This window comes from Calidris pugnax, unplaced genomic scaffold (genome assembly GCF_001431845.1).
Source record: "Calidris pugnax isolate Ruff unplaced genomic scaffold, ASM143184v1 scaffold17, whole genome shotgun sequence".
Classification (NCBI taxonomy): Eukaryota; Metazoa; Chordata; class Aves; order Charadriiformes; family Scolopacidae; genus Calidris; species Calidris pugnax.
In genome coordinates this window covers 6,897,601-6,925,245 of record NW_015090794.1, presented here as the reverse complement: position 1 = coordinate 6,925,245, position 27,645 = coordinate 6,897,601, and the positions used below count along the sequence as shown (strand labels likewise).

General features: G+C 40.4%; 3 protein-coding genes across 4 annotated transcripts in view; 2 read left to right on the top strand and 1 right to left on the bottom strand.

Moving 5' to 3' along the window:
• The first annotated feature begins 31 nt into the window (after positions 1-31).
• RRN3 (RRN3 homolog, RNA polymerase I transcription factor) lies at positions 32-14,748 on the top strand. Its single transcript, XM_014936520.1, has 18 exons — positions 32-167; positions 340-449; positions 937-993; positions 2,071-2,160; positions 2,248-2,377; positions 2,869-2,928; positions 3,992-4,055; positions 4,526-4,595; positions 6,291-6,389; positions 6,994-7,089; positions 7,570-7,705; positions 8,651-8,781; positions 9,202-9,332; positions 10,103-10,287; positions 10,837-10,945; positions 11,403-11,555; positions 12,553-12,640; positions 13,295-14,748. Exons 2-18 carry the CDS (start codon positions 357-359, stop codon positions 13,451-13,453), a joined length of 1,851 nt encoding a protein of 616 aa, XP_014792006.1. The 5' UTR covers positions 32-167; positions 340-356; the 3' UTR covers positions 13,454-14,748.
• An 899-nt stretch (positions 14,749-15,647) lies between these two features.
• NTAN1 (N-terminal asparagine amidase) lies at positions 15,648-22,588 on the top strand. Of its 2 annotated transcripts, none has more exons than XM_014936525.1 (10): positions 15,648-15,807; positions 17,026-17,128; positions 17,217-17,282; positions 17,905-18,013; positions 19,029-19,102; positions 19,959-20,012; positions 20,814-20,867; positions 21,410-21,507; positions 21,981-22,094; positions 22,273-22,588. In XM_014936525.1, the coding sequence occupies exons 1-10, from the start codon at positions 15,727-15,729 to the stop codon at positions 22,450-22,452; spliced, it is 933 nt and encodes a 310-aa protein (XP_014792011.1). In that variant the 5' UTR covers positions 15,648-15,726; the 3' UTR covers positions 22,453-22,588. The 2 variants fall into 2 exon arrangements, with proteins under 2 accessions (XP_014792011.1, XP_014792012.1); XM_014936526.1 differs by having other exon boundaries at positions 15,673-15,807; positions 16,951-17,128.
• A 244-nt stretch (positions 22,589-22,832) lies between these two features.
• PDXDC1 (pyridoxal-dependent decarboxylase domain containing 1) overlaps positions 22,833-27,645 on the bottom strand; it is a 29,584-nt gene continuing 24,771 nt past the window's right edge. Inside the window, exons 20-23 of the mRNA XM_014936524.1 lie at positions 26,677-26,769; positions 26,483-26,579; positions 25,615-25,719; positions 22,833-24,780 (exon numbers count right to left, since the gene is read on the bottom strand). Coding sequence (XP_014792010.1) covers positions 24,518-24,780; positions 25,615-25,719; positions 26,483-26,579; positions 26,677-26,769 — 558 coding nt within the window. The 3' untranslated portion in view covers positions 22,833-24,517. The remainder of the gene's footprint in view (positions 24,781-25,614; positions 25,720-26,482; positions 26,580-26,676; positions 26,770-27,645) is intronic.

The following is a 27,645-nucleotide window of genomic DNA, read 5'->3' as shown; positions in this document are numbered from 1 at the left end:
GCCTCCTCTCTATGGCCCGAGGGGCGGGGCCCTCCCCGTTTCCGGCGGGGACGGCGCTCTTTCCGCCCGGCTGCGGCATGTGGTGGCGCGGGCAGGCACCGTGCGAGGGGCGCGGCGCGTGGCGCCGCCTGCCCCGCTAGCGGGGCGCGCGCTGCCGCCACCGCAAGGCAAGGCGGGATAGCGGCGGGGGGTCGCGGGGGGGGCGGTTCTGCCCGTCCGCTGAGGAGAGGGGCGTCGGCGGCCGGTGGGGTCCCCCCTGGGCGGGCCGGGCCCCTGAGGGAGAGCGGTCGAGGGCGAGGGGAGGCCCGCGGGTGCTCACGCGTCTCCGCCTTCCCTCAGGTGAGGGGTCCGCCACCATGCTGGGAGGGGACGAGTTCATCAGCTCCCCGCCCAGGAAGACGGTGCGGTTCGGGGGGACTCTGACGGACATCTTGCTGAAGTACGAGAAGGTGAGTGGCGGCTGTCGGCGGGCGGCTCCCTTTCTGCCAGGCTGCGTGCGCTGCCGGGCGCCGGGGCTCGGGGGGGGTGATTCCCTGCCTTGGTCTTGCACAAGACCGCGTCTGAAGGCTGAGGGAAAAAACTGAGGGCGGCTGGAGAGCTGCAGGCTTGTGCCAGGCGGTATTGCGGTGCAAGGGAAAAGATCTCCCCTGTGAGTCAACCTGAGAGACACCCTGGCTGGATGCGAAGCCTGGCACACGGAGGAGGGCGGAAAGTGATCGCAGGGAGAGCGGCTGGAAAGGACCCAGCGGCCTCAGGTGTCTGTCAGGGATGGCACTCTGTTCCTGCTGATCCAGCCTTCCCTGAGCTTTCGCATTGGTGTTATTCGTGCTGCTGTTCAGCAATATTAAGTTGCTCAGATTCGTTGATGAAATCTGTATTTTTTTCTGGGGGGAAAAAAAAGTGTGTTATTTACTTATTTTTTCTTTTCTCTGCTAGGGTGAGACCACAGATTTTGAGTTGTTAAAGCATCAGCTGTCAGATCCAGACATAAAGGTAAGAGTTTTGGTCTGATGATTTAAAGTTCGCCTGTCTGAGTAGAATCATCAGGCAAACCATTCTGATGCTTACCCAGATCCTTTGCTTAAAACATTTACCTGCATTTAACAGTTTCCACAAAGCAAAAAGCTATTAGAATTAAAACTCCAAATGAAAAAAAACAACCAAACAAAAAACCCCATCAGTTGTCTGTCTATATGCATGTATATATCTTCTATGCAGGATCTTGATAAATGATGTCTCTGACTCTGCTCTAGAGTGAGAAACTTTTTGTTTTGTGGCAGGGTCTGGCTTTGTTCCAGATACCATATTTCTTTGTCACTGATGCTTGGTTTTGCAGATACTTCTGTAGATCAGACTGTGGTTTCTGACTTTGACAGCCTTTAAATTGCATGAATTTTTACCTTCTCATGTCAACAACAATTGTTTAATTATGCAGTAAGATAGATGTGCATTTAGTAGTTATACCCAGAAATATTGTTTCATGGCTCTTCTATATAGCTGTGAGTACCCACTGCACTTGTTGTCTTTTTTTTTTCTTTTTATAGCAAAAAAGCTGTGAGAAGAATGCTGCAGAAAACACAATGCTATATGAAGTTCCTTTTCTCTTTAAAAATGACATTTTGTAAAATACTTTGTTCTTAGCAGGCCTTTCAGAGTGTACAGGCAAAATCAGTGTAAGATTTTCTGTGTAGATTTGCTGTTGTTTCAGTATCTCTCTTATTTCAATACTTGAATGTCCTTTCTGCTTAAACTAGAGCATAAAGAAAAGAAAATTAAGATTAAATGTCACTTCTTTTAAATATGTTCTGTATGAGTGAGGTTTGCATGCCTTGCTCAGCCTGTAATTAAGTTTTCCAGTCAGGCTGTTGGTTTCGGAGTTGGCATGCATTTATTCTTGCATTTGAGAACTTATATTGGTGAGGACACAAACTTAAAGAAACTCCTTGCATGCTAATGTGAAAATCTGGTTATAGTCTTAATCTTTGGCTTTTAAGGATTTTGTTATTTTCTAGTAGTAAGTAATACTGTTTATTGGAATAGTTATCTATTTTTTTTTCTGCTTATTTTAAGGATGCCCAGCTCATTAATTGGCTGCATGAATTTCGAGCTTCTGTTGTGTATTTGACCAAAGAGCTTGATCAACTGGTCAGCATTTTGCTGGTAAATATCTGTTTGTTATGTGGGAAGATTAAGAGTTTATTACTCAAAATGTCTTTCTTTGACATCTTGCTCTTTGCTCACTTGTAGAAGCTGCCATGGTTGAGAAGAAGTCGAGAGGTAGTGGAAGAATATCTGGGTTTTCTTGGCAATCTAGTGTCAGCACAAACTGTCCATCTTAGGCCATGCCTCCGGATGATTGTGTCACAGTTTGTCCCCCGTAAGTTACTTCTCTATTACTTGTCTTTGTTTGCTTATCAAAGTGTCTTTCCTAGATTAATTCTGTATAAATATAATGAGTGACACAATTAATTATTGGGTTGAGTTTTTTGGTTTTTTTCCCTGTTGATTACTTTCTTAACTTGAATAGCTGAATTGTGATAGATAGTTTTCTGTACCTAGATTTTTAGAAGACACATTTTAGTAGCTAATACAGGCCCCATTTATAGAGATGTCCTGGAAAGGGATAAACTGTATAATGCTGTTATTACTGTAAAACAAAAGCTGTAGTGAGGATCATGTTCTCAAGAACTTCCCAGTTCTGTGATTAAAACAGTCTTTTTGATGAGCTTCTGCTTATTTTAGAAAGTCCTGTGGATAATTTTGATGCTTTAGTCCTGATCAAGACTGTTGTCCAGTGTGTTTTATTTGGCATTGAAACCGTTACCTGTAAGATTTGTACAATTTTGATGTAATCTCACTTTTTGCTAGCTCGAATAACCATCAGAGAAGATGATGTGGATATTTCAGATTCTGATGATGATGATGAAAGTGAGTATAAAGGAAGCACGGCTTACATATGCTGCTGTAATACCTTTTCTAAAGAAGAATACAGTGCATGTTGCTCCCTTTTCACAAAATTAATTTAGCTGAACTAGTGTAAAACACGAAGAAATAGTACATCGTTAAACTCCCAAGTCAAAAAATTTCTTGTACTTGAATCAATGGTGTGGTGACCTGCTCCTTGTTACTTTCAAAACATTCCTGTTGGTATCCTGCAGGATATCCTGCAGTATCTGCAGGAATAAGACTGAATTCATCAGAAGACATGCCCAGTCCTAGATTGTTTCAAAGCCAAAGAAAAGTTAGGAGTTATTTGTTTTCCATTTTATTTACCTCAATAAAACTAGGTAGTTTGGGGGATTCTTGAGTCTTTTTTTTGTTTGTCTGCCTGCGTAAGCTCAAATACAATTGATATTTATAACAGAAATGCTGCATAATTAATGTGTTAGTTGATAAGGCAGACAGATAGCTAAATGTTTTTCAAGAATTTCATGTTTTCTTATCTTGAATGCTGGAATAAACTTCAGTTCTGCTTGTGATGACCCAACTATTCTCCTGTTCAATTGTGACAGTGTCTGAATATAAAAAAAAGCCTGCTAGAGAAGCCTGATTAGCTGGCTGTTGGACTCCTGTGAAAATGAGACATGATTTTTTAATTGATTTTGTCTAGTTACAGACTTGGATTTGACATATCTTCTGAATGTTTGTGTATTGTGGGGTAAATTTTGGATTTCCAAGTTTAGCGTTCAGTATGAGAGAGTATAAAAACAGTATCTGGCCTTGGGGCTGGCAGCACGTTCAGCGTATGTTGATTGTGAGGCCACTAATTATTTTTCACACTTATTTTGGTAGTAAGGCAGTTCAACTTAAAAACAAACAAACAAAATCAAAACACCTCCCCCTCAAAAAAAAATTCAACAACCCAACATTTCTGCAAAAGCAATTTATTTGTGATTTTTTAAAATGTCTAGTTGATATGAACTGGTTTTTCTGGTTCCTGATTTAGTTTTCTATAAGGAAATGCATAACAGTACTTTTTTTCTTTCTCTAGACATTTCTGAGAACTTTAATACATGCCACAGAGCATTGCAAACTGTTGCAAGATATGTTCCTTCGTAAGTATATAATCCTGTGGTTTAGTACGTCCTTTGCTTGTAGATTTAAAGCTTGTGAACTGATTAATTCCTTTTTTTTTTCCTCTTAATTTGAAGTATAGTACTTAGTTCCATTGCATGATTTTTCCTAATATCCACTAGCTGTTGGACTGTTGTATCCAATCATTATGAAATTTCCGTAATAATCAGCAGCTGGAAGTCCTGTTAATGGGAATAGGGAGGAGGAAAAGTTGTGTGCAGTGTATTTGAAGTGGCTTTTAACAAGTCTACGTGGAAGTGTGCCACTTATTATCTGTTTGGTGATCCTTGCAAAACCAGATTACTTAACTTAAAATAAAGTTACTGTGAAATAAACTTATTCCAGTCTATCTCTAGAGTGCTGGAGCCTCAGTATTTGCTCTTGTGGTTAATAACCTGTAACTTAGGATTTTTTTCATTTGTTTGGTTTCGTGTTTGTTTTTTTATTGTAGGACACCACAATTTCTCATGCCGATACTTGTGGAAAACTTTCCTTTCATTAATAAATCAGAAAGAACTCTGGTAAGACTTGTGAATGTTTTTGTTTATTTTTTCACTTCTTTTTTTTTTTTTAATGTGTAGATGTACTCTATAGTATTGACAACTGATTTGGTGCCATTGAATGCAGATTTTTGAATATATTGTTTAAGATTCTTGTTTTTATATATATATATGTATGCACACACATGTATTTATATATATGGGTATGTCTGTTTAGTGTAAGGTTGTCCAAGCATACTGAAGTTTCTTGTGCATAAGCATTATGCTAGTCTTTAATGACATAACTGCATATCTTTTCCACAGGATTGCTTTCTTAATCAATGCACAAGATGGACCTCTTTGCCGATGAATCTCAGGGTTGTATAGTAAGGAGACGGTAGGATACCTGTCTCATTTGTTGTTAAAACTGGAAAGTATTTATCAGAAGAAGAGAGGATTTGATAAGAGGCAGAAAGCAATGGACATTCTAAGTGAAATTCAAGTTGCCAGTAGTGTAGGGTGTTGTTTTATTACATCTTTGTTAGAGTGCTCACGTGTGGTGAAAAACAAGCTGGAAACTTTTGACAGGTTACAGCTCTTGTGTGATCTTTGTATTTACTTGTTCCAACTTGATGTGTTGGCACTTTATTTTACAGAAAGGCAGAGCCCTCCTCCACCAGCCAAGTTCAGGTGGAGCTGTGTTTCAAACTGATCAAGTACTGAAAAAAACCCTGGAGTTCTTTGTATACCTTGCTAGTTTTTGGTTGGTTTTGTTTTTTTTTTTTCTTTTTTTTTAAGTCCAAATAACTTTGGGCATCAGCTCTCTATTTGTAAAATGAAGGGTATAATAGCTTTTGCATGGTGTTAGGAGAAGAATTTTTATTTATTTATTTAGCGAGTTGTGAAAAACTTCCTAACTCTGTTATCAGGGCAAAGTTTAAAGTGTAATAAAAATACGGTCCATGCATTGTTGTTAAATATTTCCAATTTATACATTCTCATTAAACTAGTTCTATCCATTTTATGTACTGAGCGAGCCAGATGGCCTGTGGAAAAATCATATGTGCTCATGTAATTAAAGGTTGTGTTATAATGCATATTCACAAAGAGACTATGGTGTTCTTAAATGTGGCACTTTACTGACTTTTATGTATTGACTTGACAGTTTTGCTATATGAAAGTTGCAGCGTTGTCTTTTGTACATGTGTGTAGACTTGGGCACATGGGCACTCTGCAGAAATTGCCTGTTAACTGGTTTGATTTACAATCAGAATGACTCTGAGGAGGCTTCTCTCTGGAATTTAGAATTGTTGACGTATTATAATAACCTGAAGTAAAGATGTATTCGCTCTCACTTTAAACAATTCTGCTAGAGCTGGTTCTAGATGTAGCGAGGAATATGCTTTGTTGTTTTAATTTTTGTAGAGAAATTTAAACATTAACTCCTATGGGAATTAATAACTTTTCTTATAGGATATTTATATTCATTCTGTCTAGATGTAGTTGGAAAATTTTGCATGGAAATAGTAGATTAAGAAGGTAATGACAACACAGCTTAACAATTGAAAGTTCATGTGTGGCTTATACATTAACTTATTATAGATTGAATACAGTTTGTTTAAACATATTTCTGGCTCTTTAGATAACACGTTAAGAAACTTGTTTTCTGAAAGTCTTTGGCAGAAATTATACTTTCTGTTAACATTATTATAGATAACAATTAATTTTGTGTTACAGGAATGTTATGTTCACAATCTTCTCCGAGTTACAGTGTACCTTCCAACTCTGAGGCTTCAAATTCTGGAGCTTATTATTGAAAAGCTGTTAAAGTTGGATGTAAGTTTGTTCTGTATCACGTTTTAAGGAAGCTTGTTGTTAAAATGCACAGCGTGGGAAATGAAATATGCTTCAGTGTTAAGCTCAACAGAAAATATGTTGCAGTAGTGCTTATGATCCTGAGTGTAAAACCAACCAAATTTACACTCCATTCCCAGCCTTACAACGTTCGCACCCCTGAGGGTGACTGTATGATGTGTACTGTCACACCCTGCATGGGATCTCTGTGCCAGAATCAGAATAACTATTTCATGGTGATCAGTGCTAATGTGCATAGAATGTGCTTCTCTTTGTGTGGTTGGTCTGTTTTATTATCCCTTTGAAGTAAAAGGATTTACAGTCTTAATAAAGATGGGGAGGGTAGGATTGAAAATGACCAAGTCTTTTTATTTTGGAGAACCTCAGCATATAACGGTAGGGGAAAGCTTATATTCTGGACGTAAAGTTTCAGGCAGTTACATTTCCTTTTAAAATGTTTATTTAGTCAAAGACAAAATCTATTCTGGAAATTATTCATGTTGTCATTTCTTACATAAATAATAAAAAAAGGTTTCATATTATTGTCATGGTCTAAGAAAAATTAATTTCTTGTTTGCAACTGTAGGTTAGTACTCCACAGCAAGATATTGAAGATGCTGAAGAAGCTGCTAATAACTCTGATCATGAGGAAAAATCTACGGAGGAGGGACTCTTTGACATGGTTTGCTATCTTGTTCTACTAGAAGTTGTTTTTTTAGTAAAATTTTCACTTTTGAGGTGGCTATGAGCTAAGACAGTGTAGGAATGCATTATTATTTTGTCGTTAGGAATACATTATTGCTTTGTTGTTACTGCATTGCACACAGCTCTTGAAACCTGAACAAATGATTAGTGTGTTCTCCGGGTGTTGACTTTATTCATGTAAATACCCAGCGTACATGCAGTGAATCATTTTCATTATATAAAAGTACAAGCAGCTATACATAAAGCTAACTGATGAATTCATGGTAGTTGGCTTAGTTTACAAAAATTTGCTTACATTAAGCTGTGCAATTAGATAGTTGTTTGTTTGTTTTTCAAAAAAAAACGACAAAACTTTAGCATATCACTGAAAGATAAATTTAGTTTCACTTTTCCTATAATTACTGTCTTTATGATGTTCTGCATATAAAAGCTACATGACCACCATTTTATCTACCAGGAGGAAGATGAAGAAAGAAAAGGAAACAAAGTTGTTTCTTCCAGTAGTGAAAGAATGGCCCATCCACTTGCAGAGCGCCTTGATATTTTGATGACCATCCTGTTTTCCTATATTAAAGATGTTTGCCACGTGGATGGTAAGAACACTTGACCTATAACCAAGTTTTTTGTTTTGTTAACAAGTAAGAAAAACCTAAGATGAGTTCTTGCTTTCTGTTGCTGCAGGATAGAGCTTCACCCTTTAGTGACAGAATTCTGCCATCAGCAGGCTGTAGTCTGCATTCCTCCTGCCTCTGCCCAGTGTTATTGGCAGAGGATGCAAAGGTTTATGGTTTTAGAGGTTTAGTCTTCAGTTGGAGACACTCTGATTAGATAAATATGGCACTATATCCAAACTGTGGCATTACAGGGTATAAGGGTAAATAGAGTTTTGTTTTTTCATTGTGCTGCAAAACTTAGGGGATTAGAAATGCTAACTACAGTGTTTTATCATCTGCATTGCTTTTTGTATTAGAATTATGGATCCTTTCAACATCACAGGGACTGTAAGTAGATTAAAACAACCAGCCATGTCACTTAGTTGGAATTGATACAGCAAAGCTTTGTGCTATAGGAAAAAAAACTGAAAGAAAGGTACACTTGCATTTATTAAGGGTTTGAATTTCTTAGATTTGTATATTTAAACCAGAATATTTAGGAACCATTTTGCTGTATCTTCGTTGCATAAGTCAGGTAATTTATTTCTTAGTGTTTTCATCTGGCTTTTCTGAAATAACACATTATTGCAAAGTTTGCATGTCTACCGGTTTGTACGTATGTGTGCATGTGCACACACAGATATTCTCCATATACACCATCCTAAAAGCAGTAGAACTGAAGTCCTGGAAGGTATTGCTATAAATATTTTTTAGGTATCAGATGAGCCCAGATGTTGGATAGGCCTGAAAGTCAGCTTGACAAGGGTTTCTTTACATATTTCTTACTGGTTTAGAAAGATACAAGTGCTACTTTTGCAGCATAAGGGCAGGAAAAAGCTCCCCAAATGGCTCATTTTGTTCTGTTTTCTTTTTTATGTTGTGTAGGCAAGCTTGATATCAACAGAACAAAGGATTTGTATCGGGATTTGGTTTCTGTTTTTGACAAGCTTATTTTACCAACCCATGCTTCGTGTCATGTACAGTATTTCATGTTTTACATCTGTAGCTTTAAACTGGTGAGTACAAACTTTAAAATGCAGTGTCTTCTGTCATTTCTGCATCCTTGTGTCAGCTTTTTTTTTTACTCTTTTTTTTTTTTTTTTTTTTTTTTTTTTACAAAAAACATCAGGATTCATTAGTATCTTTGCATTCTTTTCCTTCTCTGTTATTCCTTTCTTCAAGTTTTTCTCTGTGGGGTTGGTCTTCCCATGTTGCCCATAAAGTGTAAACAGATGGAATCTAAGGTAGTGTGAAGGAACTTAGTCAGCAGACCTCTCTTACAAGAATCAGTTGGATTCTTGAACCTGAGATACAGTGCTCAAGCAAGTTCCTTCAGCATCCCTAAAACTATCTTAAAGATATTGTCTGTGTTAGCTCTTCAGTTAAACAATGTTGTTAGCATTACAGCTCATGATTTCTTTGTGTCTTGTTTCCAGGGTTTGGCTGAGGCATTTTTAGACCATCTTTGGAAAAAACTGCACGATCCGAACAATCCTTCAGTGATCAGGCAGACTGCTGGGAGTTACATTGGCAGCTTCTTGGCAAGAGCTAAATTTATTCCAGTTGTGTAAGTTGTTTTGATATATGGGCAGAGCCAAATAATTTAAGATGATTGCTGAGGTTAAGTACGGAATTTGCAGAATGCACACACAGTGTTGGTCTTCTCTTCCCACTGCTTTGCCAGTAAGCCTAAATCAATAGTCTTGTTTGTCCTTTCTACAATACTGTCTTAGTATTGTCTTGAAGTTTCCGGGGAAGTTTTGCGTTTACAGGATGCAGAGTAATGATTGCTGGGATTCATGACTTCCTGTTTAAGGTTTCAGTTACCAAGAAATTCTGAGCACGGGTAGGTTATGTTGACTTTGGGCAGAGTCATGGATATCCAGTGTATATGATGTTCGGAAGCTGATATTTTTAATGCCCTAATGTTAGGCATTTTATGTAGATTCTGAGACAGGGAAGTCAAGTGTTCTAGTATTTTAATACAGATGGGTTAAAATATTTCAACAGATGGGTGAAAATGTCTTCTTTTACGTGTACACGTTCTGTATTTTTATGCTGTTCAGGGTGGGCTCAATGACTTTAATATTGAACTTGATATTGGAATTCCGTGTTGGACATGGGAGGCGTCTCTCTCTGTACTACCTGCAGCCTGGGATTCCAGTTGCTTACTGTGCATTTCACGTGCAACACGCGTTCATGGATTCATGTCTTTTGACATCTTGTGCTGTCACTGACTGGGGTTTTCAGTGTTGATATGTTGATTCGTTTTATGCTGAGATAAAGAAGAAAGCTTTACTTACACTTTTTTTTTTTCCCTTTTTTTCTCCATTATAGTACAGTAAAAGCATGTCTGGATCTTCTGGTGAACTGGCTGCATAAATACATTGATAACCAGGATACAGGGGCTAACGCTTACTGTGATGTAGCTCTCCACGGGCCATTTTATTCTACATGTCAGGCAGTGTTCTATACGCTTATTTTCCGTCATAAACAACTTTTGGATGGAAACTTAAGGAAGGGTGAGTATATTATGTTTGAATGGTGTCGGGATTCATTGCAAGTTTAACTGTTGATGTATTTTGTAACGGTCAATTCAGTCAAGTGTCTGATGGCAAGTTTGTGGTGGTTTGCTCTAAACAAAATGAGATGGCTTGTACACCTCTTGGGCTACCAACCAAAATAAGCTTCCCCACTCCCCCGTACTCAAAACAGTGCAAATATCTTCTCAACATTTGTATCTGGCCCCTTTTACTGAGCATGTTTGAATTCTAGCTATGTGAAACTAGCAGGGGCTTCAATTACTAACCTGTCTTGATAACTCTGCCTCTGTCAGTCTCTGTGATATGCATGTAAGTGTAGCGTTTGTGTTAGAAGGATCCGTCTGCTGTGGCAGGTTATTATTATTTAGAGTAGCTTTTCTGCTGAAGAAGCTATGGGCTAGATCGCCACTGTAAGAAGATGTGCTTCTGTGGTGGTGTACAGAGGGCAGGCTGGTCAGGCTGAAAAATCTTAGAAGTTCAGTTTGTATGGTATATAACCTATGTTTGTCAACTGTTCTTATTCTCAAGGTCTGTCATATCTGCAGAGTTTAAATTTTGAGCGCATTGTCATGTGCCAGCTAAACCCCCTGAAGATTTGTATACCCTCTGTGGTGAACTTGTTTGCTGCCATTACCAGGTACCTATTCATTTCTCTCCGTTTCAGCTTAATATGATTATTTGTGTGTGTCTAAAAGCAGCACAGTACTTAGAACATGGGTTTGTTGTTAGGAACAGTATGGAGTGTTACCTGAGACAACTTAAATGATAGTGCCCATATTAGAAGTGGTATAAGTTTATTTCTGGTTCAGTTTCAGTGGAGTCCTGTGAAACTGATGGGGTTTTTTTTGGTTTTTGTTTTTTTAATGTTGGAGCCAATGTGCTTCTACCTGAGACTGAAGTTTTTAGGAGTGTAGAGGAAGAGAACAGGCTCCTTACCTTGTGACTATCTTGAAAACTCCTAAGATCAGTTGGGAAATGCAAGATGGAAGGGATGTTTATTAAAAATTAACTTCAGCTTTTAATACCATCTGAAATTCTTGCTTTCAGTGTGCTAGAAATGCTTATCTTTTTTTTTTTTTCTTACCTTTTTAAAGGAAGTACCAGTTGGTGTTTTGCTACACCATTATTGAGAGGAACAATAGGCAGTTTATACCAGTTGTCCGGAGTGGCACTGGGGGTGACCTTGTGCAAACATGCACTAATCCACTCGACAGTTTCTTCCCCTTTGATCCCTACCTGCTCAAAAGGTATAGTTTCAAAATTATCAATTCATTTCTGCCTTGTAGAAAGTAATGAACTAAAACTATAAGAAGTTGTCAGTGTTTCTACAGTTCACTTTCTTCCCTGATCTTTAGTACCTTTCATGTTGCGTATTTTAACCGCAGATTGTCAAAGGTTTAATTGAAATTTACCCCCACTGTGACATATAGCAATGAAGGAGGAGCTGGACCTGGTTTCCTGGAAGGTCTAGTTAATATATTCAGTGACTTTTCTTTTGGTTTTCCCTGTTTTTAAGCAATCTCTAAAATATGTATTGGGCTAATATTATGCTGTTTTGTTGGAGCTGTGGTGGTGGTGTGTTGGTTTTTTTTGGTTTTTTGGTTTGGTTTTTTTGCACCTTGAGTGTATTGGTTCTTGATTGGAGATGTCAGCTTATTTAAAATATCTTTCTTTTTTAATGAATAGTGGATTATTTGCAGCTTTTCAAAATGTCTAGCATTATGATGCTTTAATAACTTTTAAATGTTAGAAGGCAACATTCTGATATTTATGTCTCAAAAAAAATCTTTCTCCACAGAACAGGGACCTTTCTTAGAAGTAGAAATTATTATTAATTTATAATCTTAACATGTACAAAATATAGCTATTGTATTTAATTATACAAAATTATGTAATAATATTAATAAATAATATTACTAAAGGTATTAATATTCTTTCAAAAATTTGGAAGAAAATTATGCTTATCTGCGAGCATAGTGTAGCTGTTAAAAATACTCAGCTTGGAATTAGGACACCTGACTGTATCAGAGCTCCTCAAACAAACAATTGTAATTTATAAGTATCAGCAAAACAGATTTATTTCTCCATGGGATTAATTGGTGATTATATAGGGGTTAATTGAGTAGCTTGTAAAACTCTGCAGAAGGCTATCAAAATGCCATTTTATATTGTATTATTAAAATGAAATCCGTAAAATTTTTACTGAATACATTAACTCCTACTGTGTTTTAATTCTTCTTTCAGATCAAAGAAGACCATTGATCCTTTTTATCAATTTTGGGAAGAACTGAGTGCTGAAGATCTTGAGAATCTGAAGAAACCCATTAAAAGGGTAATCTTTTCTGATCAAGAAACAGTTCTGGTTTGGCCAAATCTCTATCAGCTGCTTCTATTGCAGGATTAATTTTATTTAGTAGATATGAGCATTTAGGGGAAACTGTGACTGAAATAAGGAAGCTTTAGGGGTTGATCGATCCTTGCTCTGAGAACAGTTGTCCCCTCTTCAGAGGAATTTGCCAGCACAGACCACTGTGAATGATATGAACACTTTCAGAGTATGGACACACTGATGTCACTGGGAAATCCACGGTTTAGTTCCCATATTTCATAATGAGAGTACATCTAATTCTCTGACCATTCCAACTAGTCATGACAATTGTAGTACAACCCAAATCCTGAATTATGTCCTTCTAAATCTCCTATGTAGTCTGTTTACCTTCTTGCAGAATATCTATCCTATGTCAGATTTTTCAGTCCTTCAAACAGTGTGTTTATCTTTCCTTCTTGTGATAACACATGAAAATACTTCATGGTGTTGTATAAACTTTCCTATAACAGTTTGGTTAGCAAATTTGATTACTGTAACATTTCAGAATTTATTTTAGAATTACCCTTTTTGGTCTCAGTGTTTGTTACTTCTGCCAAATCTTTAATAGAGACCTGAAGTATCTTTCTGCTCCTCACTGATCCTTTTAAATTTATGCAGGGTACTTCTGAAGATGAAGATGATGACTTTTTGAAAGGAGAAACCCCTCAAAATGATGGCGTAGTTGGAATTGCTCCAAATTCTTATGAGTCAAATACCCGGAGCCCAGTGAGCAGCATTGGCTCCCCTGTGGACTGTTACGTGCCGTACCCTCAGTGATGTGGAGAGTCAGAAGTGAAAAGGTTGAAAATTGTGTGCAATTTTTTTCTCTGTAAAGAGACTTTAGCTCAGCTTCCCAAACTGGCAAATGTTTAAGTAACTACATTTAAGAAAAATTATTGTTTCTTAATCATCAGATTTCTACAGGTATGTTATAATAAAGTTATATGTTGCTAGAAAAGCTTAGAGAATAAATAGGGTGATATTTTACGAATTTCACATTGAAATGGTTTTTATGACTTACAAGGATTTTTTAAATATTTTTTCCTGACTCTTAAAAGCCTTTGTTTACTAATACTTCTCTACAAGGTTTTATATATCAGGGGTGAAGTTCTGGTCTTTCTTCCTACTGATTTGTATGGGGACCAGAATTCCATTGTCAGTATTCAAACTGGACTCTGGTGACTGTTTTTGAGTTGTTTTCAGGGTAATGGTATGATCCCACCACAGGAAGCCATGAATCAAGTCTGACAGTGATTTTTGTGCAGGTATCTCATAAGCTTTTCCTGTCTGGAGAACAATGTCTGGTAAAGCCACTTGGTAGTGGAAAGTATATTCGAATGATAAGCATTATCGCTCCTTAAACCTGTAGCTGACACACAGCGTTCCCAGCTATGAAAGTTCAGGCTCGGAAAAGTGTCGATTGTTGGAAGTGCTGAAAATGATGGAGTAGCTGAATGTATGATCTGTAGGTAGTTGTCTTTGGGGTGCTTATGAAGCACTCGGAGACAGGTATTTATTTTCAGGGTTTGAAGTTTATACGTGAGTGCTGAAAATACAAACCAAAATCTTCCCGTGTAGAAAGGAAGTGATGGTGTCACTGGTGTCCTTGTGTTGTCAATGTGTCAGTCTAGAGTTTCTCTGCAGAGGTTTCTTGTCGTCCTTTCATGATTGCTGGCTTTTAGATTTAAGTAAGAATATAAACAGTGGAAAAAATAAATGTTATTTGTGTAATACTTAGTTGAAAATTTTATGCGTTTGAGACTAAACTCTAATTGCCCTTCTTTTAGAATCTGAACTTGGAGGCTTTCAAGGCAACGTTTTTATTCAGAGCCAATAAAGCCTGATGCAAACAGTGCAATTCTTAAACCTTTGAAAAAACACATCTCTGTAACTAAGTATCTCTCTGTGTAGTCTGTAGGTTTGTTCTGACAAACTGCAAAAATGTGCTTTAGGGATGGTACTGCAAAATACATTAGTGGATCTGTTCATCTCTGGATAAACTGGCACGGTTTTTGTTTCTAGTGCTTTTAACCATCAGTCCTGAGCAATAAACAGTAGATTTCCATCTGAAATAATTGCATTCTCTCCTGGCATAGAAGAACTCTTCTCACATCAACAGCAAGGAAAATTTCCTTTGAAAGCTGCCTTTTTCTTGTTTTTCACTGTTATGTCTCTAGCAACGTAATCAGTCATTTCTTACAAAATGAGGCTTTGGAAAACTTTCCAAATTGTAATACCAGGTACATAATGTCCACCATATACCGAAGAGACTTGCTAAAATAAGATTCAATTAGGGAATCTTCTTCTGTAATCTCTTCTGTAACAGTTGTGGCTTGATTGGTGCAGTGGCAGAGGTCCTGGTGTTCTGCTAGAGACTTTGTCCTGTAAACACTGGCGGGAGGGAGTGCTGAGTTGGAGGTGGAAATCTTGCCTTACCTCAGAAATACACTGTATCTTTTGAAGACAGTACGTGCTGTAACTGCTTACTTCACTGAAAGTGTGGTTGGAAAGGTAAAGCTGGGGTACAGCTGTGTGTTGTGAGCAGCCCTGGTGCCCTGGCTGTCCCCTCTGACCGCTGCTGCCATGGCTGCTCTCGCTGGGCATCCACCACCACCTGGAGGGAAAATCCCTGGTCTCAAAGGAAAAACTGGCGTCTTTGGCAGATTGTCTGAAAATTCAGTCCTGTGGCTGCTGGGGCGGGGGGATAGCGGTGTTGGTTTATTTGTAAATTTCTGACTTGATGATGGTTATTACAGTAACTTGTGGATGTCGCAAGGGATTGCTGCAGAGTTACCGTGTTACGTGCTGACATGGTGACATGACCGGGCATGTTCTCTGGCGGGCAGCGACCGCTGTGGGGCCGGGGCCGTGTCCCCAGCTCGCCCCGGCCCGGCCCTTCCCTCCCGCCGAGCCCCGGCTCCCGGCCACCGCCGCTCCCCCGCCACCTCCCGCCGCCGCGGTTTCCCAGAGCCCCGCGCGGCGCGGCGACGCCCGCCCCGGCCCTCGGGAGGAAGAGCGGAGCCGCCGGCGGGCCTGGGCCGCTCCCCGAGATGCCGCTACTCATTAACGGTGAGCGGGTCGACCCGGACCGGCCCACGGGGGACATGATCCGCGCCTACCCACACCTCGAGGTGAGGCGGCGGTGGCGCGAAGGGGCTCGGCGGCGGGGCCCGCCCTGCCCGGGGGCGCCGTGCGGCCGGGGAGCAGCGGGGTGAGGGTTCCCGCGGGAGAACCCGCTGCCTCGGCCGGGAGAAACGGGTGGGGGAGCGGGGTGGCCCCGGGCTGAGGTGGCGGCCCCTGAGGCGGCGCGTGCAGGGGCGGCCCCGGGCTGAGGCGGCGCGTGCAGGGGCGGCCTCGGGCTGAGGTAACCCAGCTTGGGGCGGCCCGGGGCTGAGGTAACTCGGCTTGGGGCGGCCCGGCACCGCCGCATTGCCCGCCCTGTGACATGGAAAATACACGGTTTGACTGAAAATTAGTAAAATCGGCGTCCCTGGAGGTGATTAACGGTAATTGGCCTGAGGCGGAGAGCGGCCGGTCGGTGTGTGAGCTCCGCGGCCGCCGCCGCCTTCCCGAGGGTGGGTGCGTCGGCCGGGCCGGGCTGTCCCTTTCTGTGCGAAATAACAAAAACTAGCGATAAAAGTCACGATAATAACTTTTAGGAAGGTATTAATCTCACTTTCAGCATATAAATGTTGTAATCCTAACGGCGGGCTGTCAGCCAGGAACTGCTGAGCAGAGCTGCTCTGGAAGGGTTCTCATCAGAACACGCTTTATAGAAACTGAGTTTCTGCAGAAAACCAGTGCGAATTTGATAAAACTGTGAAGTGTGTTTATAGCCACAGGATGGAAATTTGCTGCCTGCCCTGCAGGTCTGTGGCAGAGCACTGCAGCCGTCACAGCCCAGGAATCCAGGTTTTCCATGCACTAAGCAAGCTAATAAATAGCGGTATTTTCCTATGTGCTAACTAAACATGCTGGATTGTGGCAGTAGAGACTGAAAATTCTACATTTCAAAAGTTTCTTGTCCTGACTAAACTTCCAAGATCAGCTCTGGTATTGTCTAGTGTCATCTTTGCCGAGTCCTATTGGTATTTGTTGTATCTCTATTTTATCGTCTGTAAAGCAGAGAAAGGGGAGTTGTGTGTCAATGATGCAGTGGGATTTAATGATTCACTAGATCAGTGGTAGGAAAGCAAAAAATTCTCAAAATTCACAATACTCCATAATGCAAAATATGTATGTTTCTTTCTGACCTGAATCCCTTTGCTTTTCAGAGGTGATGTTTCTATCAAGTAATGGATACACCTGAGAATTCAGCCACTGTAGTCTCTATTATCATTTATCTTTAGGAAAAGGCAAAACTTCTGAGAAGTCAGCCTGCTCGAATTGTGGAACCCAAAGGTCTTTTGTATGTCCAGCAGAGAGAGTTTGCAGTGACTACCCCTAAAGATGGTATGCAGGAACATAAACATTTTTTTCATCTACTGCAGTAGTGGTTAGGAGAGCTGAGTTCTTACAATGTTCCTGTCCTTTTAAATAGGTTCTGTTTCCATTCTTGGATCAGATGATGCGACTACCTGCCACATAGTTGTGCTCCGACACACAGGTACCTACCTTTAAAGGATGTTCAGAGCAAAACCTGTACCCCTGAAGTAATGAATTAGTATTGGTTTATGCTGCATTAATAAAATAAACTGCAATTATGTTTATATAAACTTGAATCTCAAAAAGTCACATGCTATTTTAACTAAATTACTTGTTTGAAGAGTTGGTATGTTTGGTGTGAGAGGTTCTGTGTTGTGGTTGCTCAATGAGCAGATGCTAAATTTGATCTCCTCCCATGGCCAGTGGGTGGTGGCACTGGCAGATGTTGGCTGTGTTCAGCAGTTTGGGCCTGCAGGGCTTGGTGGGTAACAGGGGGAGTTTGTGGAAATATCCTTGCTCTGCGCCTGGATTTCTGACATTAGAGATGTTGCCTGGTCCTGGTTAAGAGGACACTCTTACCCTTCACGTGAGTTCTGGTGATTTTATAATGGGGCACACAAAGAGGTTGTTGTCTCATTCAGTCAGCCCATACCTTCTGCTGGAGGCTGCTGTCCTGAGAGGAAGTCGGGTGGTGGTGGATATAGCTCTTACACTACCGTAGTATAGTAGTGTTAACTCTTATAAGTTTATTAAATTATGGTAATGTAACAGCCTCCGACAATGTCTTTAATTGTCGTCTTCAGGCAGTGGAGCTACCTGTTTGACACACTGCGACGGATCAGACACAGAAGCTGAGGTGTCGCTCATCATGAGTTCAGTAAAATCTTTCTCTGACACCACCGGATATGGCAGGTCAGCTCTGCTCTTATTTCTTCTGTACTGTTTGTCACAAAGGTTACTGCAGTTTGTAAGGTGCGGAAATTTTATGTGATTTTACAGGGTTCAGACAAGGTAATTGTGCAGGAAATATCTCTTGATCAAGAACCACGTGTGAAGTGAAAATGATTTCTTTGATGGTTTTGGGGGTATTTTTAGCAGTGGTTTAAAGCATGGTTCTGTTCTGAATACTGTCTCTGTAAAATGCCATTGTGAGGTTTTGTGCTTACTGTTTTCAGGTTAACTGCCATTTCAGATGTGCAGAAATTTTCCAAACAACTGTTTGTGGGTTTATATTCTGTTTTTCCTTCCAGACTGTTGGTCTTGTAAATTCTCTTGGAATCTGAGAATCTATCTGGGATTTTTTTAAGTCCTGCATTTAAAAAAAAAAAAAAGTAGGGAGGGGAATGGGACAGTGGGCACAAAAAAAAGCTCTGAAATGGAATTTAGCAAACAAGGTTCTTTCTGGATATGGGGTTCTTTTGCTCCTGTAGTTTGGTAAGAACAAAACCTCAATGAACTTAGAAGATATGGCCCCTAAAAACTCATGATTTGTCAAGACTTGTCTTTGCATAGACACTTTTCAGAGAAGAACCCTGCTGTATGGTGCAGAATAGTAGTGAGGCGGTCTCAGGAGCGAAAAATCTTCATTTTTAATTAACCCCTTCTTGGGAACTGAAAGGTGGTTACTGAGTTTGGTCCAAACCAGAGGTGCTGACCATCAGAGACAGCACTGGGTTAGATAGAATTGCATGCCTGTAATACCTCTTAAAGTTTTTATTTTGTGCAGTTTCCTGGGTGATCCCTGAAGTGATCAGAATGGAATCACCGTAACTTGCGATGTAACGCAAACCAACTTGGCGCATGTGATTGTAACAATTGAGGCTTCTCTAATGATTGCTTTGCGTTTTGGGCTGGGGATTATTTTGTAAAGCTATTCACTTTGAGATGTTTTTTTAACTGCTGTTTCCTGTTATTCCATCTCTGTTAGGCTGGAAGTGCACCTAGTTGGAGGTTTCAATGATGATAGGCAGTTATCACAAAAACTTACTAATCAGCTTCTTAGTAAGTTCACGTTTTTTCCACTCTCATGTCCAAAAAAATTAGTTCTGACTGGCTTTGGGTGAAGTTTGTTTGTAATCTGAGCCCCCTGTCACTTCAGGGAAAGAAACCTGGATTAATTTTGCAGGGTGTTTTTTTCTACCTGAGAATGTGATGTGGAGAGGGGTTGGTCTTCTGAGGCTTGCACGTGGCCAATGTGTGTGGTAGAGGGTCTAAGCTTGTAATTTCTTCCTGGTTTATATTCTGATGTGTAGAATTGGGGTGCAGCTCTGCTGCCAAGGTGCAATGTGATCTTGGTCAAGTGTTATCACCATCTATACATGTGGGTGGCTTTATTATTTACTACTCCCTTCATACCTTAATGTGATGAGGTAAAAATTATTGTTGGGAGGATTTTTTTATTTCTAGTGTGTGAGATAGTGAAAAGCAGAATTAAGTTACAGCTAATGAGAGACTGGGTTTGTTCACTATATATGTCACGTTTTGGGAAAATACATTTAAATATAAGCTGTTAAATGTGTAGTGAACGAAAGCAGACCTGATGTGATGCCAGAGCTAAATTAGTGTCAGTAAAGGGAGTAAGTGTCACAACACTATTTTAGCATGTTTTTGCAGTTACAGGTGGCTACTCTCTATAAATTACTGTTATGTTTAGTAGCTGTGGCTTTAACTTTATAGAAGTTTGAAGCAAATCTGCAAAATGCTCTTTGCTCTGTTGCCTTATCTAGGAACAGTGCGTTAGGTATCTCTGCCCATCTATTCTGCAGTGCGCAGCACTGATAATGCCCCCTCGTCTATATACAGCACCTGCTTTGCCACCATTCAGTCTTATACATTGCTGCTATCGTTGTTGCTGTAGGAGCATTCGACCTCCAACCAGATGATGTTCATTTGGTGACTTTCTGCGTAACAGGTAAGAAAATGTTTCCTTGGTTTTTGAAGTTTCTTTAGCCACTGAAATCAAAGTGCAGGGGTCTTTTTACATGGCTTTTTTTATCTGTCCTGTAAGAAAGAACAGCACGAGTCCTTCATAACAATTTGTAATTTTTAGTTTTATTGCTGGTTGTGTGTGATGTCAGATGGACAGTGCAGAGAGGATTCTCTCCTCACCAAGTGCTGCTGAAATGCAACTGGTAGTAGAAACCCCCCGATTCTTACCAGGTTATTTCACCACCTGTGTCCTGTGGGAAGAGGCTGTGTGTCTGCAGATTGTACGAGGCACTTGGGAGGGGCCCGTAGAGACCTTTGCCTGCTGGGTCGTTAGGTCTGCCGTATCTGCAGCTGTGAATGAATTCATAAACTCATTCAGTTAGTTCATAGTGTGTGATGTCATATAAAGGAAGACAGAATTTCCTTTTCTTCATACCACGCTCATGTTGAATTTCCATCATCTTTGCATTTCAGTTCTGTTGGTGACTGGAACTTGGCATCATGGTAGTTTTGCATTGTGTTTTTTTTCCTGTAAATTGCCCATGCAGAAAGTGGGGGTGATGGCTGGCTGGAGCTGGCCCTACTGTTAGGAGATAGAGTCCTACTCCAGGCCCCAAGCACGTTGTTATCGGCCTGTACCTTCTTTTCCATACTTCTTTTAGGCTTCCTTAGGTTTTTTTCCATCTTTATACAACATCAGATCTGTTCTCCCCTGAACACCAAAATGAATGCTGCTCAGGAAAAAATCCAAAGCACTACAAGTTTGACTTTTTTTTGGTTACAGAACTGAATGACAGAGAAGAAAAGGATATTCACTTTCCAATCATTTATGGAATAGGTGAGTTAAATTAAGATTCAAGCTTTTTTTTTTAACTGGATTGCTTCCAGTAGTGAATGGGTTGCTTTTAATGACTAGGTAAAGCCAGTTCTAAAAGTGAAGCGCTGCTGTGGGAGGTGTAGGTAGAAATAGAAGTTTTCTTCTGCTGCCAGAGTTGGGTGGATGCACACACGGAAGTGGCTGTGTACAAATACAAGCAGATTTTTTTCATTTAACTGTGCTTAGAATTTTGTCATATCAAGCTACTGTACTAATCTTTGGGGTTAGAATTCAACCTTCTGTTCATTGTTCATGCTGTGCTGTTTCTAATTAGTTTAAGTATCTCTGAAAATGTTCTTCTGGAATATAGAAATGCTAGCAAAGCAAAATAAGTAGAAATATGCTGTCACAGGGTAAGGGGTCTGCGGTACTGAGAAATACAAGAATAGTGTTTGATGGGTTCTAAAGTTCCTGCAACATAGTTGTGCTTGGGATGTGGTCATTTTAAACAAGTGTTTTGTAAGGAATTAATTGTTTCTGTATTAAACTCTATTTCCTACCAGCTGTGAATGTTAAAACAGCAGAGATTTTCCCTGCAACCTTCCCAGAAAAAGGGCCAGATGAGGATTTGCGTTCAGCCCACATTTTAACAGGAGCAACAGTGAGTAAAAAATAACACGGGGAAAAAGGGTATTTTTACTGGAAGAGGAGACCAGTTAAGGGTAATGAAATGTCAAAAGTTTGAGGAAAAAATACTTTGCGTAGTGTTCTGTCAGAAGCAGAGGCAGAGGGTAAGGGTGGGGATCAAACCACTTGTGCCAGAGTGAGCATTCTCTGGGCAGTAGGGCTCTTTGGCGCGCTGTTACGACCAGCCCCGCAGCTCTCTGCGGGATAACTTTACGTAAAGAGATTCAGGCCATGGGCATAATCCCAGCAGTGTGGTGGTGTTACAGTTTAACCTCTTGTTTGTCAGAATAATTGGTTAATCTTTATGGAACAGGAATGAAGTGGTGCTGAGCTGGCAGCATGTCCAAGACAGATGCTGCAGTTTAAGGCCTTCCAGATTAAGTGAATTTGCTGTCTCTCAGCTGTGAAAGCATTTTGTGATGCTGAAGGCTCCCTGTGTTGTTACAGCTGACTAACATTTACGATCCAAAGATGGAACAACTACATATTGGGCCTTACTTCTGGAGGCCTTTCCCACATGTGGATTTCTGGTTGGAACAAGATGATGAACAGATTTTACAGGTACCCAAACCTGACTTTTTCTTTTCTTTTAGCTGAGTAGAGAGAGGGGTATGGTCTGTCAAACCTTTTCCCAGTGTACTGCTGGGGAGGGTGGGAAATAATCTTATTAAAAGTCAGAATAATTGAGAACTTGGTATTCTGGATGTCAAGCAGCTCTCGCTACTGTCTTGTTTTTCAGAATCTTTCCACATCGCCCCTGGCCGAACCACCCCACTTTGTTTCCCACATTAGATCTACGTTAACATTTTTAAAAGAACATCCCTTCCCATCTCGCTCCCTGTTCCCTGACAGGAAACCTCGCATCTACAAAAAAAATGAAGAAGGATTGTGGGAACAGGTTTGTTCTGACAAGATCTAACCTGGAACCAAACACTGCAACTGCTTTAGGGAAGTACAGTCTTGCAAGAAGAGCAATTTGTTGTAAAATGCATATTGCTGGTCACAAATACCATTGTTCCTGTGCTTTTCAAAATAAAACATTTTGACAGAAATAACTTGCTTTTTCTCATGACTTATGTAGGAGTCACTGCTACTTTGAAGTAAGAATTGGGCTTTCTTTATGTTCTATTGCTCCAGTGCAGTAATTTGATGGGCAGAGATAGAAGGTAGCAGTGCTGAGAGATCGAGAAGGTAAGTCATGACATTGGGGTGTACTTTAGAACATGATTCTGCACAAACTGAAAGCTTACTGAAACACAGGGGTAGCCTTCAACAATAACTTACTTAATTCAAGAGTAATAATTTGAAGAATCTTTATTGAAACATTCAGATAGTATCTAAAGAATGAAGCTCATTCCAACAAAACTACTGGTTTAACACCTCCAAATATAAAAACATTAAAAATTAATCTGTGGTGATAACTTTATCCCCAGCAAATTAACATACTTCTTATTAACATACTTCATTGCACCAAAGAAACCCATGAGGAAGACTAGTCAACTTAATTGTTTTTGCACTTTAGAAAAATTGCACTCTGATTTACATAAATTACCCCAACAGCAAAATTAACCTTGTCCATGGCATCCCAGCCCCACAGGATCTAGAAGCTGAAAGTCTAATCAGGTGACAGTACAATTCAGAAACCCCAAATTTTGCAGATTATCAAAGCAAGCCCTGCTGCCACTACAGCCATTATGGTGTTAACATTTACCTTTTAGGGGGAGAGAAAAAAAAACCTCAAAAAACCAAATGAAGCAAACTCCAGTACTTGTATCCAGTTCTAGAAGGATGGGATGGTTTTTCTCAAAATCAGGTATCTTGGGGAAAGAAAGCTTTTATAAAGATCTCCTTCCCACAAAAGGCTCTGAAAATTTGCAGCAAAGTGATAAAGATAATTCGGGGGGAAAAGAATTCTAAATTTTCGCTTTTGATTTAGCCAAAGCTTATTTGTGCATTAGGTAGTCCTAGACATTATGAAGTTGTGCTGTAGTGTAAATAACCTATATAATTTCTTTGCATCTGTACATTTTCTACCGTAAGTTACTGTTATTCAAAAAAATAAGTGTTGAAACCATCACAAATGTATTGTTTTTTCCAAGCTTTACTACAACTATCTTTAAAAATACACAACAGAAAGAACTCCAGTTACACTACATAAATGTGTTCAATAGTATTTGGTTCATAAATGCCGTGCAAAGGAAAAGAATGGTGCGTTGGTGATTCCTCCCAGTGGGAGAAGCAGGGAGCCGTTGAGGCATGCAGGGGCACTATTTCTTTCTAAAAGGCTTAGAACTCATTAACTCCGTCCCCACTGTACCTAGAGCCTCAGCTGAACGGGTCAAGTCACGCAACAGCAGGAGAAATGGCTGATGGCAAAGGAAAGCCCTGCTCGGTGACTCCTGTCGGCACAGGCGTCCGTCCCCAGCGCTCACCGCACCGCAGCTGTTTGGCAATGTTCTTTAGAAGGTAAAAAAGCAGCAAAACAGAGCTAATGTGACTCCAGCAGATGTTCTGCAGGCGAGGCAAAACTGAATTTTAACTATTAAAAAGGTGAACAATTGGCAGTTGATTATTTTTTTTTAGTGTATTAACGTAAGATCATTTAACAATTATTAGATGCAACTGTATTCTTAATCTTGTGTATGGCTGATCAGTTGGTTAGCAACTATTCTCATGCTTAGATTCCTACAAGAAGGATAACTGCCAATTGTTTTTTACAAATGTTTATGAGCATTTAATGAATTTCACTAGTACTTTGGTGACACTGACATGTAGAGGATTAAAGCAACTGTAACAAGTGTACAATAAGACAAATCTCGGTCCCATGGGGGGAATTTATATTTGTGCAAAATCCCAGTTAATAAGTTACAGTAGTTATTACTGTACTAGTGTGTGGCACTGTTCACATTTTCAATGCATCATTAATACCCCGCCTCCCAGGGCACGGGTTCCCTCTGCAAAGTCCGAAATCCACCATCTGGATTTTATCTTTGACTTGCTTGTTCCTCTACCTTTGGGCAGTCACGTGGTGATTTGTCACTTTGAACATCCTCAGTGTCTGTCTTTGTTGCCTGTGCCACCTCCTTCTGCTCCTCTGGTTTTTCTGTCTCCAAAGGTCCTTGCTCTTGGCCTGGGGACAGAGTCGGGGGTCTCTGCTCTATCTTTTCCAGGTCATCACAGTGGCTGATTGAACTGGTCTCGCTGAGGGCATCAGAACTTCTTAGAGACCTCTTAAAAGGTTTCTGACCTGCGAAGGGTTTGAAGAACACAGTACCAATGACAGCAGCAAATACAAAATGGGGCCTGCACAAGTTAAGTTTCAAGAAAAGTATCTGAATTTTACAATTGCAAAGAAATAGATTTTATTTGGGTGCTAACTTGCACCCTATGCACAGACAGACTTTCTTGCAGTCCCAGACCTGTGTGTGAGGCAGCAACACCTGCTCTTTATCTGTGGACACACAGACTGTCCAAATCCAGGTGAAACCCAACCTGCCCATGTGCACAGAGAAGTCATTCCAGGGTGAAGACCTGCACTGAAAACTGCAGGCTGGGAGCCAACCAACTCAAAAGGTGAGCTCAAACTATGGTCTTCCTGCCAGTCAAATCAACATTAATTACTAATACAACTACACAGACTGCCATAGATTTAATAAATCTTCAGCTTAGAAAGACTTTGTCCACAAAATATTGGGTATCAACAGAAATGCAGTTGCTTAAGTAAATATTATTCATTATTTGTGCTTTTATTTTAAATAAAACTTTGGCTTGTTTATCTGCTATTTTTTAAAACTTGATAACCTTGTAATATTCCAGCGGAAGATTCCAGACGACAGGGCCAGTTGTCAGTTAATGGGATAACAACCTCCTGTAATCCCAGGAAGAATTCTTGGGAAGAAAGCAGATGTGGCTGGTGTTCTGTGCCATGTTTAAATTACGGTGGACTAAGGCACTAGAAGAGGAGCTCTAGTTCCAGACATTATGAAAGGTGGAAGGTCACGTGGATCTTCCCATCTCATGCAACTCGAACAGCAGGAGTTTTAGCAAGCTTTAGAAATAAGACTAAGCCATAGAAACTTACCAGGGAGTCTTTGCTTTGCAAGGCTGGAAGAGGGAGTCGGTGGTGGAGTCGTGCCTGTTCCTTGGGCTTTTGATACGTATGTAGATTCTGTGGATTCTAGAGAGCCTGCAGGTTAAAAAAATGTATCAAGTTGAATATAACACAAACTAGACAAGTTTTCTGTTCATCTGCATTTATAAGGTATTTAGCAATCTCAGTAATGTAAAAACTATTGACAGCTCTTTTGACATCACCAGACATAAGTTATAAATATATGAGTAAAGTAAGTCTTTTACATGGTGATACTCCATTACTGTCTCCACAAAGCCAGGTTCACGCTAGTCCTCAGCTAGTTAAGCCTCTCCTTGTCAGCCATTGCACAGTTTTGCACACTTGGTACTGCCTCAGTGTGGCAACAGCCAGATGGTATCTCACCCCGGGATTTCAGACAGAGACAGGAGTCCCAGCAGCACAGAGCACCCGAGTGCCACTTTTCAGGCACACACACGTGCACATCCATGGGGATGCAGCCTTCCAACCCCTGTGCTACCCTGCCAGCTTACACTCAGACAGCACAAACACCCAACTCCTGCAGCATCTGTACCAAAAGTCACAGAAATGATTCCTTTTAACAAATGCCAATGTCTAATACAGCTTTTTAAATGTGACTCAATGTGCAAGAACAAAATGTAAGTGGTGCAAGTGAGGTTAGAAGAAATCAGTCTTATTGGGTGTGACAGAAATAGTAAAGAGCATGTTCTTTTACATCCTGCGGGTGGATTATGTCACTCACAATCAAATGAGCACAAGGAAGTATTGCAGTTTTAGTATAAAATTGGGAACAGTTCTAACGACAGCAGAACATGGCTGCAGATGCACCGGGTCCTACCTGCTGTTAAATTAAACGTTCTTCCCTTTGGTGAGGCTTGGAATGGAGAAAACCAGTTCAGCACAGAGCCCACTACAGGTATTTGCCGTAGCACTCCCTGCAAAGTACACAAGCAAACAGGGGCTGGTGAGCGACGGCCTGTGCTGGGACAGGCTATTTGATGGTACCTCCGTAACTCATGCTTCCAGCCTTACCTCTTCCAGAAGGCGCTCCTCGTTTGCTTTCTGAAGCTGAAGTTGTGCTTCCTGTATCCCTTTTCTAACAACTTCAGTCATGTTTTCCAACAGCTAATAAAAACCAGAAATTATACTCAGGTTTTGAGGATGTAAACATGATAACGAGGTATTTTTCTAATTTAAGACAGTATTTGACAATCACTATTTCATTATGACTGTAAATTAAAGAATGTACAGGTTGACCACAGGATTTTTAAAAGTCTACCCAGAGGACAATGTCATTTTAAACAGGAATGGTACATATTTTTCTTAGAAATGAGCCTGTGACCCAAATTCATCAAAGATCTGCTTAGCACAGAAGTGTTCCTCAGATACCGAATCTGACTGGGAAGAATTACCAGGTTTACAGAGTACGTTTTTGTTTCTAGAAGTACCCAGGACTTAAACCAGCCTCACAGTAAGTCTAACCAGGTACGTGCCACTCTGGGTTCAGCTTTATTTTTCAAACGTAATATACAACTGTCAGTGTGATCCCTGCAGCATCCCGTGCTGGCAGCAGTGATGTTTTGTGCTGCAAAGGACAAGCAGCTCCCTGGGAGAGCTGGAGGGGCAATACATGAACAAACCCAAATCAGCAAAAAAAAGTCACAATTTTGTCTCATGCAAGACAAATGTGAATGACCATAACTTAATATGGGCTTAATATTACAACAGGCACTTCCTCCAAAATGCCAAAAATTTGGGTTACTGTCAGTTAACAAGAACAGGCAAAAGAGGAAGGTTCTCCTTGTCCCCGGGGGAGAGGCAGGCCAGGAACTACCACCCCAGCAAGCTGAGTGCCCTGAGGGGCCGAGGGAATCGTATTTAGAGTACAAGGAAGAGCCACTGGGGTTTTCTGGCCCAGTCGAGATGCTTGTCCTAAATTTTGATTCTGCCTTTTAGTGTACTTCTCTGTGTGTGCTATGGGCTTGCTGATACAGGAACAGT

Excerpts from the sequence above, each read along its gene's own strand:
- NTAN1 (XM_014936525.1), top strand. The coding sequence starts at position 15,727 with ATGCCGCTACTCATTAACGGTGAGCGGGTCGACCCGGACCGGCCCACG. Across the intron at positions 20,868-21,409 it reads TCCAATCATTTATGGAATAG|CTGTGAATGTTAAAACAGCA; the intron begins GTGAGTTAAATT and ends ATTTCCTACCAG. Across the intron at positions 21,508-21,980 it reads ACATTTTAACAGGAGCAACA|CTGACTAACATTTACGATCC; the intron begins GTGAGTAAAAAA and ends GTGTTGTTACAG.
- RRN3 (XM_014936520.1), top strand. The coding sequence starts at position 357 with ATGCTGGGAGGGGACGAGTTCATCAGCTCCCCGCCCAGGAAGACGGTG. Across the intron at positions 994-2,070 it reads TGTCAGATCCAGACATAAAG|GATGCCCAGCTCATTAATTG; the intron begins GTAAGAGTTTTG and ends GCTTATTTTAAG. Across the intron at positions 11,556-12,552 it reads GATCCCTACCTGCTCAAAAG|ATCAAAGAAGACCATTGATC; the intron begins GTATAGTTTCAA and ends TTCTTCTTTCAG.